At 39.5% G+C, this 13,796-nt stretch overlaps 1 protein-coding gene across 2 annotated transcripts in view; it reads left to right on the top strand.

The window, feature by feature from the left end:
• LOC126425005 (uncharacterized) overlaps nucleotides 1–13,796 on the top strand; it is a 131,923-nt gene that overhangs the window by 38,981 nt on the left and 79,146 nt on the right. For both annotated transcript variants that reach the window (XM_050087905.1, XM_050087904.1), the window contains exon 3: nucleotides 202–452. In XM_050087905.1, coding sequence (XP_049943862.1) covers nucleotides 202–452 — 251 coding nt within the window. The remainder of the gene's footprint in view (nucleotides 1–201; nucleotides 453–13,796) is intronic.

The raw sequence follows: 13,796 nt of genomic DNA, 5'->3' as shown, positions 1-13,796 counted from the left end.
ACGGAAATGGACGTTCAGAGGAGACTAGTTTGCTGCAACACAAAATTTAAAAAATTCAAGTCAGCTGTGAGTAGGAACAAGACAATGGCAATGAACCAGTTGTCTGCCTGAACATCTTTGGCAGTTAATAGCCACTTCCAAATTTTGATTGTGCTCATAGTCCTCCTTTTTATAATTTTTGTGTTACTCCTATTTTTTTAGGTCACCTCTAGGCCACATGTACCTGCGAGAAAGATAGTGCCAGCTCAGAGTACACCAGGATCTGGGCCCAATCGTATAAAGGTACACGTTGTCGGTGGCAAGGTGGTGACAGAGCCTGAAGCGCAGCAGCTCGTCACCAGGACTGCGCCGAACGTAGCTCGCATAGCTGCCAACAACTTTGATTCGGCCAAACCACTCGGCTCCAGTGAAAATCCCATACAACTTGTACAGCACGGGCAGACATTCCACAGGTAAGCAGCCAGTTATTTCTGTTTTATTTCAAAAACTTTACTGTTTGTCTCACGATTCATTTGAGATTCATTGATATTCACCCTGAAGCGAGATACGACAATTAAATTTAGTTGTATTTATTTTTACATCTGTGCAAACCACTGTGAAGTGCATGGGAGAGAGTAGGTCCCAGTGTACCAGTTATTAGGGCTTATTCCTGTTCCATTCCCATATGGAACGCAGGAAGAAAGATTGTTTAAATGCCTCTGTGCATGCAGTAACTATTTTACTCTTCTTCTCGCGATCCCTATAGGAGCAATATGCAAGGGGTTGAAGTATATTCCTAGAGTCACCATTTAAAGCCAGTTCTTGAAACTTTTCAAGTAGCATTCTGGGAGTCCGCCAGTTCAGTCCTTTAAACTCCCCAGTGACACTTCTCCCACAGGTCAAACAAAACTGTGACTATTCATGTTCCTTTCTCTGTATGTGACTATTCATGCCCTTCTTTGTATACATTCAGTATCCCTTGTTAATCATATTTGGTGTGGGTCCCATACACTTGAGCAGTATTCTAGAATGTGTCACACAAGTGATTTGTAAGTAATCTCCTTTGCAGAGTAATTGCACTTCCAGTATTCAAACAGTTAACTGAAGTCTGCTACCTGCTTTACCCATGACTGAGCGTACGTGATTGTTTCATATCCTGTTACGTGCTACACCTAGGTACTTATAGGAGCTAGCCTGTTCCAACTGTGACTCATAGATATTACAGTTATAGGATACTGTTTCTTCATTTTGTCAAGTGCACAGTTTTATATTTCTGTACATTTAAAGCAAGATACCAGTCTTTACACCACTTTGAAATCTTATCAAGATCTGATGAAATATTTATGCAGCTTCTTTCAGACAGTACTTCACTATAGATAAATGTCATCTGTGAAAAGCCTGAGGTTACTATTAATATTGCCCACAACAGCATTGATGTATGAGATGAACGGCAAGGAACCCAGCACAGTTCCTTGGGGCACAATGATAACATGCTGCATCCTCCCTACCAAGGAAACCTCAGTCACAAATTTCACTTGATATCGCATGTCATCTTACATGTGACAATAAGCATAGATGTGTTACTGAGTCAAACGCTTTCCCTAAGTAAAGAAATACTGCATCTACTTGACTGTGGTGATCCAAAGCTTTCAGTAAGTCACATGAGAAAAAGTGAGAGTCGAGTTTTGTATGGTCGATGTGTTCAGAATGACATGGAAGAGGTCATCCTGTTAGACATCTCTCTTTGCTTAGATTTTATGAATGAAAAGTTTATAGTTGTGGTCACTGCATTGTCCTGTGATAAAATAAGTTTGACATACTAAATTTTAAACTGTCAGTTATAGACAAAATTATTTAATTGGATAGATAAAAAATCTACTCGCCAAGCAGCGGCAGAACACACACATAAAAGATGGTTGTAATTGGCAAGCTTTCAGAGCCAGTGGCTCCTCCTTCAGGCAGAAGGGTTGAAGGGGAAGGAACAGAGGTGAAGGAAAGTGACTGGAGAGGTGTAGGAATGTCACCCAGAACCACAGGTCAGGGGAAACTTACCATATGGGATGAGAAGGAAAGACAGTTTGTTGGGGACCGCATTGGATGAGATTTGAAAACCTGAGAGTTTAAAGGTGGAAGGCAGGGTAACATGCAGACAGAAATTACTGCTCGAATACCATGCATGAGTTAATAAGAGTGAAAAGCTAAGTGCATTGTATGGAACAGAGGTGGGAGGGGAGGCAGTGAAAAATAGATGGGTAAGGTGATGATAGAGGAATTATGAGACGGAAGAAATTAACATGAATTAAGGCCAGGTGGGTGGCGAGAACCAAGAACCTTGTAGTGCTAGTTCCACCCGCAGAGTTCTGAGAAGCTGGTGTCTGGGGGAAGAATCCAGATGGCGCATGTGGTGAAACAGGCCCTGAGGTCACACATGCTCTGCAACAGGATATTGCTAGTTACCAGTATACATTCTTTGCCTATGCCCATTCATCCTAATTGATAATTTGGTGGTAGTCTTGTGAATGTAGAAGGCCAAACAGTGTTTACATAACAGCTGGTATATGATGTATCGTTTTGCAGGTGGCTTTCTCTTTGCTAGTATACGTTTTGCCAATGACAGGGCTGTTATAGGTTGTAGTAGGAGATTGCATAGGGCAAGTCTTGCAGTGGGGATGGACACAGGGGTAGGAGCCATAGGGCAGGGAGATGGATGCAGGAGCAGCATAGGGTATGACAAGAATATTGCAGAGGTTGGGAGAGTGACGGAAAGCTATTCTGGGTGTGGTGAGCAAAATTTGAGACAGAATGGAACTCATTTGAGATCATGATTTTAGGAAGTCTTGGCCCCAAAGTTGTGTTTTGGAGAGATCAGCAGTACCAGGATTGGATGTGATGGCCAGGGAAAACGGCTTTTTAACTAGGCTGGTGGGGTAATTATGTGCAGTGAAGGCTGAGGTGAGAATGGTGGTGTGTTGCTGTAAAGAGTCTTCATCCAAACAAATATGTTTGCCTCTGATGCCAAGACTATGTGGGAGGGAACATTTGACATGGAAATTATAGCAACTGTCAAAATGTAAGTAGTATTGTTTGTTGGTAGATTTAATGTGAATGGAAGTGTGTAGCTGGCCTTCGCTGAGAATGAGATCAACATAAAGGAAAGTGGCATGAGATTTGGAATGAGACCATGTGAAATTTAATTGGGAGAAGGTATTCAGAGATTCCAGGAATTTCAGCAGATGAGCCACATCATGAGTCCATACAGTAAAGATTTCATCACTGTGTCTAAACCAAATTAGGGGCTGAAGACTTATGGACCCTAGGAAAGCCCCCCCCCCCCCCCCCCCCCCCCCACACACACACACACACACACACACACAAGTGACCCTTGATCTGTTAGTATGTCTGCCCCTCAAAGATGTAGTAGTTGTTGGTAAGTATAAAGTTGATTGAAGTAAGTAGAAAGGATCTCATAGGTTTGAGATCATGTAGGTGCTGACTGAGGAAATGTTCAGCAGCAGGCAGACCAGGTACTTGGGAGATGTTGATATAGAGGGAAGTGGCATCAATGGTGACAAGCAAGGTGTGTGCTGGGAGTGCAACGGGCATTGATTTCAGACTATCTAGGAAATGGTTGGTATATTTGATGTAGGAGGAGAGTCTTTAACACTATGGGTTTGCAGGTGTTGATCAACATACGCAGATATACGTTTGGTGGGCACTTTGAAGACAGCAACTATAGGATGGTGAGAATGACTAGGGTTTTGTGGATCTTAGGAAGAAGGTAAAAGGTGGGGGTGCATGGTTTGGGTGGGATGAGAAGTTGTATGGATTGAGGTGTTAGTCCTTGTGAGGAGCCTGAGGTTTTAAGGAGGTACTGCATGTCAGTTTGAATAACAGGGACTGGATCTTGATGGCAGACACTGTGTATGTAGAGGTCTCAGGCAGCTGACATAGACCTTCACTATCGTACTCTTGTCAGTTAAGTGCTATAGTGATAGTTCCTTTGTCTACTGGGATGATGATGATGATGGAGTCATCAGCTTTTAGGGAATGTAGAGCCTGGAATTCTGCAGAGGACAGGTTAAGGTCATGTCGTATGGACCTGAGGAGGGTTGTGAAGCAGAGCTGGATGTGAGGAATTCTTGGGAGGCTTGTAAGGGATGATTCTGAGGTAGTGGTGGTGGACCAAATTGGGATCGTGGTCAGAATTGTTCAAGGCCTGGTTAAATGTCAGGTTTGGTGTTGGAAAGGTTTTGGGATTGGGTTGTAAAGTGATATTTCCTATTGGCACTAAGTGTAAAGGAAAGTAGGTCCTCTGCCAAAACAGCACAGTTAAATGCAGATTTAGGGCTAAAAGTGAGACCCTTGGATAATACATATAATTCAAGGAGGTAGGGTGCTTTGGACAAGAGGTTGAGAACACTGTACTGTTGTGACTGATTCTTGTGATTATGAATTATTACAGGTCTGGAAGGCGGTGGTGAAGGCTGTGAGATGTTAAGGAGGTTGGCCAAGCTTGGTTTGTAGAAGAGGAATGATGGTTGATGGTTTGGCTGTGTGGGGAGCTGCAGAGGGAAAGGAAGGGAAACACCACTGTAGAGGTAGTTTAGGAGAAGGTGGGATTTTTGAGGTGAAGTCTGGCATGTTGTTGCAGTTTGAAGTTGAATTGGCAGATGATACCATTCAAGGAAACATGTGGGGCAGATAACTGCAGGATTTTGGAGGAGGAGAGAAATCTGGTAGAGTGGAAATTGGCTGATGAGTAATATAGGCCACAGATTAGCCAGGTAACAGCAAGAGATTACTGTATTTGAAATTGTAAAAGGGTCTCGCGTAGGGTCTGATTGCATCCAGAAAGAGGGACTTCCAGTGTTAAGACTTTTGAAGTAATTCCAAGGGACAAGCGGGTTTCAAGAAACAGAATGTGGGACCTTAGTATTGATAGTGTGAAAGCTTGTTATTGAAAAGAACAGATTTTATATGAAATAGGATTCATCAAGGTAAGAGAGGACCATTCGGAGAGTTAGAAATCGTGGGAGTGGCAAATAAATAAATAAGCTGAGGGTTGGAAAAGATGAAAAATGGAAGAAAAGCAAGGAAAAAGTTTGGAAAATTAGAAAATTTCATACAAAAATCGATAATAAGAGGTAATGAGTGGGAGATATATATGACATGGAAAAAAAGGGAAAGAAAAACAAAAAAAATCAATTGGGAAAGTCGTGAACACAGACAAAATTTTAAAAACTGAGTAAGCAGAAAGCAGATGTCATAGGAGAAAATGTAAACTACTTAGGTTGGCAATTAAAGTGACATAAGAGATGGCAATAAAAGTCAATCAGAGTGGTTTGGTAAAAAACAAATGCACAGAAATGGGAAAGAATTACATATAAGTGGATGGTGGGAAAGAAAACAGCTGTCAAATTTGTGAATAAATCGGAGAAACACGATCAGGAGAAGGCCCTGCAGTGCAGTGAACCATAAATTGTTGTATGCAAATTCCTAAATAACAATGGAATTGTATGCAAATAAAATGAACCCATCTACGAGCACGGAAATCAGTACTAGGAGAGGAGTAGGGGAAAGTGTTGATCAATCTTGGTGACACAGATAAATAAACGAATGGATTAGCACGTGAGGTAGAAAATAGATGACAGTTTGAACAAGACAGATGACAACAAAGACTGACAAGAGGGTTACATAAGAAGGAATGATGACCACAGGGGCTAATATAACAATGAAAACAATCAGTTATTGACAAAATTATTTAATTGGATAGAAATAAAATTTGCTCACCAAGTGGTTGCAGAACACACACATAAAAGGCGGTTGTAGTTGGCAAGCTTTCAGAGCCAGCGGCTCTTTCTTGAAGCAGAACGGTCGAAGGGAAAGGTTTTCAAATCTCGTCCGATGCAGTCCCTGACAATCAGTCTTACCTTCTCATCACGTTCAGTAAGTCTGCCCCAATGGTTCTGGATGACTTTCCCAAAATCTACCCATTTTGCTAGACCTTAGTGGTCCTTTTCCTTCATCCCTCTTCCTTCCCCTTCAACCCTTCTGCCTGAAGAAGGAGCAACTGACTCCGAAAGCTTGGCAATTACTAGCGACTTTTGTGTGTGTTATCTGTAACTGCTCGGTGAGTAGATTTTTTTTATCCATCCAGTTAAATAAATTTTAAATTGACGCGATTCACCAAGATTTTAGAAAATGTTGAAAGTGGGTAATATTTATTAAAAAATAACTGAAATGTGTGCAGTACTCATAAAACTCAATATTAAACAGTTAAAAATTATGAGAACAATGCCAATTGAATGTGAAAATTAAGGCCGTTACCAAATGTAGTCCCAGTGCTACAAAGCAAAAAATATATTGCTGTATTGTTGTGATACAGTGAACAACCACTTATTCGATAGCATAGGGTATATTTGTATATTGCAGCACGTTCTGTGGCCGTGACGGTCTAGTGGGCATAGCACTAGGTTGCAGATTCGATCCTGGTTATGGACAGGAATGTTTCCTCATTCCATCACTTCTGGGGTGGCCCTGGGTCCACTCAGACTGCTATCAAATGGGTACCGGAGATCTTTCCTGGGGGTAAAGCTGGCCGGGGCACTGCACTCACCACGTATTGCTGGTCACCCTGTCCTTCACACCATTTATGCAAATAGAATATAATAGCAGTCCCGGGGCACTCTCGACTATACCCTCGCCTCTGACGAACACCCACTGTCGAGGACTGTGTACTGATTCCTATTACTTAAGAAGTCTATGAGCCACTCACTTATCTGGGAATGTATTCCGTATGCTTGTACCTTTGTTAACAGTCTGCACTAGGTCACCGTGTCAAATGCTTTCCGGAAATCTGGGAATATGGTATCTGCCTGTTGCCCACCATCCATAGTTTGCAGGAATTCTGCAGCCAACCGAAGTTACGGATATTGGTCTGTACAGGATATTGGTCTGTACTTTTGTGAGTCAGTTCTTTTACCCTTCTTATATGCAAGAGCCACCTGGGTGAGAGACATGCGATGAATGCAACTAAACGGCAAATGCCATAGAATGCTGTTTGTAAAACCGAATTTGGATTCCATCCGAACATGGCAAGTTATTTGTTTTCAGCTCTTTCAGTAAGTTATAGTCCCCAATTACTAAAAACAAACAGATGTTGTCTTTATTTCTTCAAGACAGGCTGACACTGCAATAAGCAGCTTTTTTTCCATCTCAGGGAGTAAACTAAACTCGCTGTGCATGACTGTAGCCTATGCTACAGTCGTGCAAAGCAAGTTTAGTTTGCTCCCTTGCAAGGAGAGGTCCCCAACAGTGGAACTTTCAGTGGGACTGACTTTGTGAAATCATCTGTTTGGTCATATAGGTTAAGTTCTCAGGTATCATAACCTGCAGCCATTTACACTAGTGGGCCCTTATTCGCGAGCAATTAAAAAAAAAAAACGAAATTTTATGTGATACACAATAGGGTGTAAAGAGAAGAGTTACATAGGCTAGTTGAGTGTTGTAATGGCTAGGGTAAGGCCTTCATATGCCGAAGGCTGTGGGTTTGAATATCATCAAGTGCCCTTAAATTTATTAATTTTAAATCTTCATCAAAATGACTTTGATCGTTATTTTTATTCAGTTAATTGGTTAAAATGTAATTTTTTAAATTTCTATTCCTTTGTCACATTTTAATCATCGTATGATTTTTTTCATTTTTTCTCATTTTTTCTTTGTCATTCTTTTTCCACTTGGAATTTTTGTGAATGTGATTTTAATTATATTTATCTATTATAACACTTAAATATTTGAAAATGATGATCTGTCAGTTAAAAAATCAAAAGACAAAATAATCTGTTTACATTGACTGTGCAGCAGTGTCAAAAATGTATTTTTCATTACAAGATGTACTTTTTTCATGGTATTTATCATACAAACATTTAAAACATACCCTATATTTCTAATGCACTATGGACAAAATAACAATGATGATTTAAATGAAAGAAGGGTATGGACAAAGAAAATAGGGTGACAAAACGGAAGAAATTAAATCAAAATTAATTCGTAAACTTTATTAAAATCATGTGAACAAAAATTTCTAGTAGAAAAAGAATAAGAGGAAGAAAAATGAGAGCAAATGAAGAAGCTGATACTACGATTAAAATGGCGTGACAAATGAATATAAATAAAAAAAGATTACATTTAAAACAGTTAACTTACTAAAAATAATGATCAAAGAAATTTCGATAAAAATTAAACCAAAAAAAAGTATCTGACAAGATTCGAACCCATGACCTTCTCATGTCAAGGTCCCTACCCTTTACGCCACACAACCAGGCGATATGACACTACTATTCAATGCTACTGAGCATCATGCAAAATTCCAAAATTATTTTCTGTCAGTAATTCACAAATAAGCGCCAACCAGGGGAAATGACTGGGGCATTAACTAACCTACATAATTGTTTAGACAGTTTCAAAAAGTCAATCCCACTGCTGGTGTCCTCCCCTTGTTAGAATAAAAAAGGAAAATTTGAATGTAGGAAATATGTTGCACAAAGTCTGCATAAGGTAGTGAAAGATTACAGACATCCTCAGGCTGCACTAAAGCGATATTGGTTATTCATATAACATTCGTGGTCAATTTCAGAACACTACCACAAAGTTTTTACAGCATTGTGAGGTTTTATCTTCATAGTCAAGTGGTATGGCAGGGTACTGGTTATTTCCTGTTATCTCTGTGTGGATGTGTAAGGGCCAGTCAAGTGAACATGAGGCAGGTGGGAAAAGTAAGTAAACCGTGTGTAATCACCTTAACTATTAACACATTATCCCAGTGTGAGACAAGACAGTCAATGCCTTCATGGGAAAATGTTTGTGGTTGCCTGCAGAACCATAATTGTACTGCATGTATTGCATGCACCTCTACAAAGCAAATTGTCATGAATGACTTCCTTCAGAGCACCAAAAATAGGGAAATCACATGAGGAGAGACTGGGACTACGGAGGATGTGTCAGTGTTTTCTACTGTCACATTTCATTTGACTGTCACTTGTATTTCATTTACTCACTGTAGGTGTTACTGATATTACATGTACATGTGGTACATGTGATAGTGGAATGTGTGTTCAAAGCAGGTCGTATATCTTGTATAAATAGTTAACTACAAAACACTGCAGCTTTCCCATAATAAAATACTTGTGGTTGTGTGCCTTCGAGATGCTGTTGTAAACAACAGTTGAGAGATAGAAATATTTATTGATTTATTTATCCTGGTAAGATTAGGACCAGCAGGGCCACATCGACTGAACCTGCCATTCTAAATATTTAACATTACATTAATTATGGCAAGCATAATATAGAATCCAACTTTTAGAAATTACTGTGGCATAAATAGTGGAAACGGTTATCATTATTAAATTCATGACCTACATTAGACCATTCCGATTGGTTACACAAAGGTTAATACAATGATTTAAAAAGGGTTATAATAATGTATAATAATGAAAAATCCTCTAAGCACTATCATTTGTAGTAGTGCATATAAGGCCAGAAAGACAGCTGTGTCAGCCCACTGGTGAGGATAAAGTGGGCTAAGTGCCACAAAGATTTGCATTTGTTTGCAGTGTGTGATGTAGGTTTTGCCCAGATTGAAAAACGTAAGAGGTTGGAAGAACACACAGTACATAAGGACCTTGCAAAACTTATGGACACCTAACAGTCCATTTGTAGTTACTATATGGTTACTATACTCCATCCTTAGGACTTTGTTATTTTAAAAACACAGTCAATACCCATATTAATGCAACAGTAATAAAGATTTCCAAATGTAGTGGGATTCCTTTGAAAAAAATCACACCTGGTGTCATTGAGATGAAAACAATGTTTAAGAAAAAGACTGGAGTGCATGCAAGATCGTCGAGGAAGGGGATACCACTGACATTATAAAGAACTTTGTTTTACAGTCACAACAACATATAAACAGCTTGTCAGCTGAAAAGAAAAAAATGATCTGCAACAGATGTTGCCATATTTGAAAGTAGCGAATAGAACATTTTTTGAACAGTTAATCAGTTAAAATTATTTTGTGCTCTATAAAACTAAAAGAAAGATTAAAAATAATTTAATCACAGGATAGTGCATCTGTAAAATGTTTATAACAAAAAAGCTGATAAATGCTTGAGATTTCTTTCATTGGCGCTTGTTTCTCTTTTGCCAATAGCTGTAGGGCATTAGCATGTTTTGCATTTTTCAGAATAAAATATTTATTTTCACTGATAAAAGGGAGGGGACTTGAATAAATTTGCAATAGTTGTGTAACTCTTACTATAAGCAATAAATAAAAAATATTGTTGAGGTTGTAAAAAAAAATCTGAGTAACTCGGAATCAGTTTTTTGGTATGTAGCTCGTTATTAATTTCACCTCTACAAATGTTCTGACGGACAGGGTGAGCAGTGATCTGTGACTGGTTGCTGATGGCGCTGTAGTGTATAGGAAAGTATCGTCATAGAGTGACCATAGGACATAGGATGACTTGGACAGAATTTCTATTTGATATGATGAGTGGCAGCTTGTCCTAAATGACAGGAATTGTGTAGTGTTTGAATGCAGTATTAGTGGTGTGCTGTTTGAAAGTCACATCAATTAATTATTTTGGCATAATGCTACAAAGCGATGCAGAATGGAACGAGCATATAAGGACAGTAGTAGGGAAGGCGAATAGTCGACTTTGGTTTATTGGGCGAATTTTTGCAAAGTCTATCTCAGCTATAAAGGAGACTATGTATAGAACACTTGTGCAACCCATTCTTAAATTCTATTTGAGTGTTTGGGATCCCCGGTAGGTCATTAAAGGCAGGCATCAAAACAATTCAGAAGCATGCTGCTAAATTTGTTACCATTAGGTTCAACATGCAATAGCTGTGGAGATGCGTCATGGTCTCAAGTGTTTGTCCCTGGAGGGAAACACTTTTGAGAAAAGTAGAGAACCAGCATTTAAAAAACCGCAGAACAATTCTAATACCATCAGTGTACATTTTGCGTAAGGACCACGAAGATAAGAGAAATTAGGGCTCTGACAGAGGTATATTGACAGTCATGTCATCTTTGCTCCATATGCGGGTGAAACAGAAAGAAAATGGTTATTAATAGTGGTGTATGATATACTCCTCCATACACCACATGGTGGCTTGCAGGGTATGTGTGCAGATGAAGATGGTAGCCATATGTGAACACTTACAGCAGTGTGAAAATATAAGTACCCTTACTTTGATTCAGACATGTGCATTCAAAGAATCAAAAAACTAATTATGCAGCTTTTATTTTTTGAGGTAAATTAATACCTTGTCTGTTCCTTGTACATTAAGTTTTTGGGATGTAAGAGTGCTGGGCAGCTTGTTCCGAATGCACACAGCAGCAACAGATGTTTAGTTTGTGACTGTATTTGTGTTAATACACTAGATCTGGAGGATCTCGTGTCATGGATATGAAGAGATGACAGATACTGAGGAGCCGAGGAAGTACACATGGTGTAAGGTGGTAGAGTAAGTTGTCTGTCTAAAACCGTCCTAACTGGACAAATGAAGCACTGTCATGGTCAAATAGATGGATGTTGCAAATGCAACCTGACAGTGTTGTGTGAAATTGGAGGTCTTTCTGGGTGCCAGTTGTTAAAATCTGCCGCTATGACTGGGAAAAAATATTCTCTAGAGTTGAAAATGACCTCAATTCTCTCCTCATTGGTCAAAGCCATCTTCAGTTACTTGCAGCAAAAACAGTGCTGTAACTTTTGAACCATAACAGCTGCTTTGACTCTATTTACAGGACTGAACTTGTCAGAAAATGCTGATGTTATATAATATATCACACAACCCCTGTTCCATTTAAAAAATTTGATTCAGATGCAAGATGGCCTATTTGAAGATGGCGCCCATGTTCGGTACATGCTGGAAAACGTGGACTACCTCACCCATAGTTTACTGGAATATTCAGGTTTCACCATTCCCGCAGAGTTTCTGACATAACAGGTGTACTGCGACTTTCGACTGACTCTAGAGTGTCGCAGTAAGGGTGATTAGTGAGTTTACTGTGTTAGACGATTTTGAGTTCTGTACAGCCGTGCAGCATTGTACCTCCCACGCCATAACACATGGACAGCCAAGACAATCACGTTCGACAGTGTTCCCAGGTGCATTACGTACCTTCATATAATGAGAGGTGGGAGCATGAACTCTTAGATCAATTTTATTAACGGAAAAGTATTATAGATACAAAAGAGACAGCCATAACCACATCAGAGGGAGCAGCTGTCAAACATTAGCAGCAAATGATAGACTGGCAGAAAAACACACAGTGCTCTTAGGTACATCATCTCCATCAGTCACTGCAGTTACTGATTGCTCTAATCAGGTTTATGCTATCATTGGAGGCTGTAGGTTCTAGAAAGAAATACTGGCAGAAAAACACATAGTGCTCTTAGGTACATCATCTCCATCAGTCACTCCATTTACTGATTGCTCTAATCAGGTTTATGCTATCATTGGAGGCTGTAGGTTCTAGAAAGAAATACGGGAAATGTATTTGCAGTTGTGAATATGACTACCAAAAGCTGTATGTTGGAATGATGACAATGAAAATTTGTGCTGGACTGTGACTCGAATTTGGGATTTCCCGCTTTAAGCGAGCGGTCACCTTATCCGCTATGGCCATCTGAGCTCAAGTCACAGCCAGACCCAAACTTCCATATGTTATTGTCCGTGTGTCACAACCTGCACGTGTACGTTACGTATTATTCCATCTGAGAAGAACATATTTATGTAGAGTTGAGTGCCTGTTTTTGTCAGATAAATACGAAATAGCAGTGCCTGTGTTATTGAGAAGTTCAGTGCGGTGTCCCTTCGGACAAGTGTGTGTGTGCAAAGGAACATTGTGCAAAATTTCTTAATAATATAATAATTTCGTATTTTGTTGAGAAAGAGAGATATAACAGAATTTGAGCCAGCCAGGTCCTTAGATATGGAGAATGGAAAAGAAAATGGTTATATGATGATCAGTTTGGCTTGAGGAAAGGTAAAAGGACCGGAAAGGCAATTCTGACTTTGTGTGTGTTAGTGGAAGTGAGGTATAAAAAGAAATCCAAGACACATTTGTAGTATTAGTTGACACAGAAAAAGTGTTAGACATTGTAAAGTGGTGTGAGTGTTAAAAATTCTCAAGAAAACAAGACGTTACAAATTCTCAGCAAAACAGATGTAAGCTGTGGGGAGAAATGGGTAATATGCAAAATGTATAAGAACCAAGAGGGGGGGAAAAGAGTGGAAGATTGAGAGAAAGTGATTGCATGAGAAAGGGCATAAGACGGGGCTGCACTCTTTCATCCAGCTGCAGTTTGATCTATATTTTAAAGAAGCAGTTACTGTCATGAAAGAAAGGTTTAGAAGAAGGGTTAAAATTCAAGATAAGATTCGTTGATGGCATTGCCATCCTCATTGAAAGTGAAGAAGAGAAATAGCTGAATGAAATGAACTGTCTAATGGGCACAAACAATGGATTGAAGTAAACCAAAGAAAGACAACAGGATTAAGAAGTAACAGAAATGAGGGTAGGATCAAAACTGGGGACAACAAAGTAGATGAAGTGAAGGAATTGTATTACCTATGAAGCAGAATAACACGTGATGGATGAAGCAAAGAAAATACCAAAAGCAGACCACCACAACCAGAAAACCATTCTGGCCAAAGAAATCTACTTTTATCAAACATTGTTTTTAATTTCAGAAAAATTTCTGATAGTGTACATTCAGTGCGTTGTATGGAAGTGAATTGTGAACTAT

Source organism: Schistocerca serialis, chromosome 10 (genome assembly GCF_023864345.2).
Source record: "Schistocerca serialis cubense isolate TAMUIC-IGC-003099 chromosome 10, iqSchSeri2.2, whole genome shotgun sequence".
NCBI classification, from domain to species: domain Eukaryota; kingdom Metazoa; phylum Arthropoda; class Insecta; order Orthoptera; family Acrididae; genus Schistocerca; species Schistocerca serialis.
Note: the sequence above shows the minus strand (reverse complement) of the source record. Positions and strands in the feature narration are given on the sequence as shown.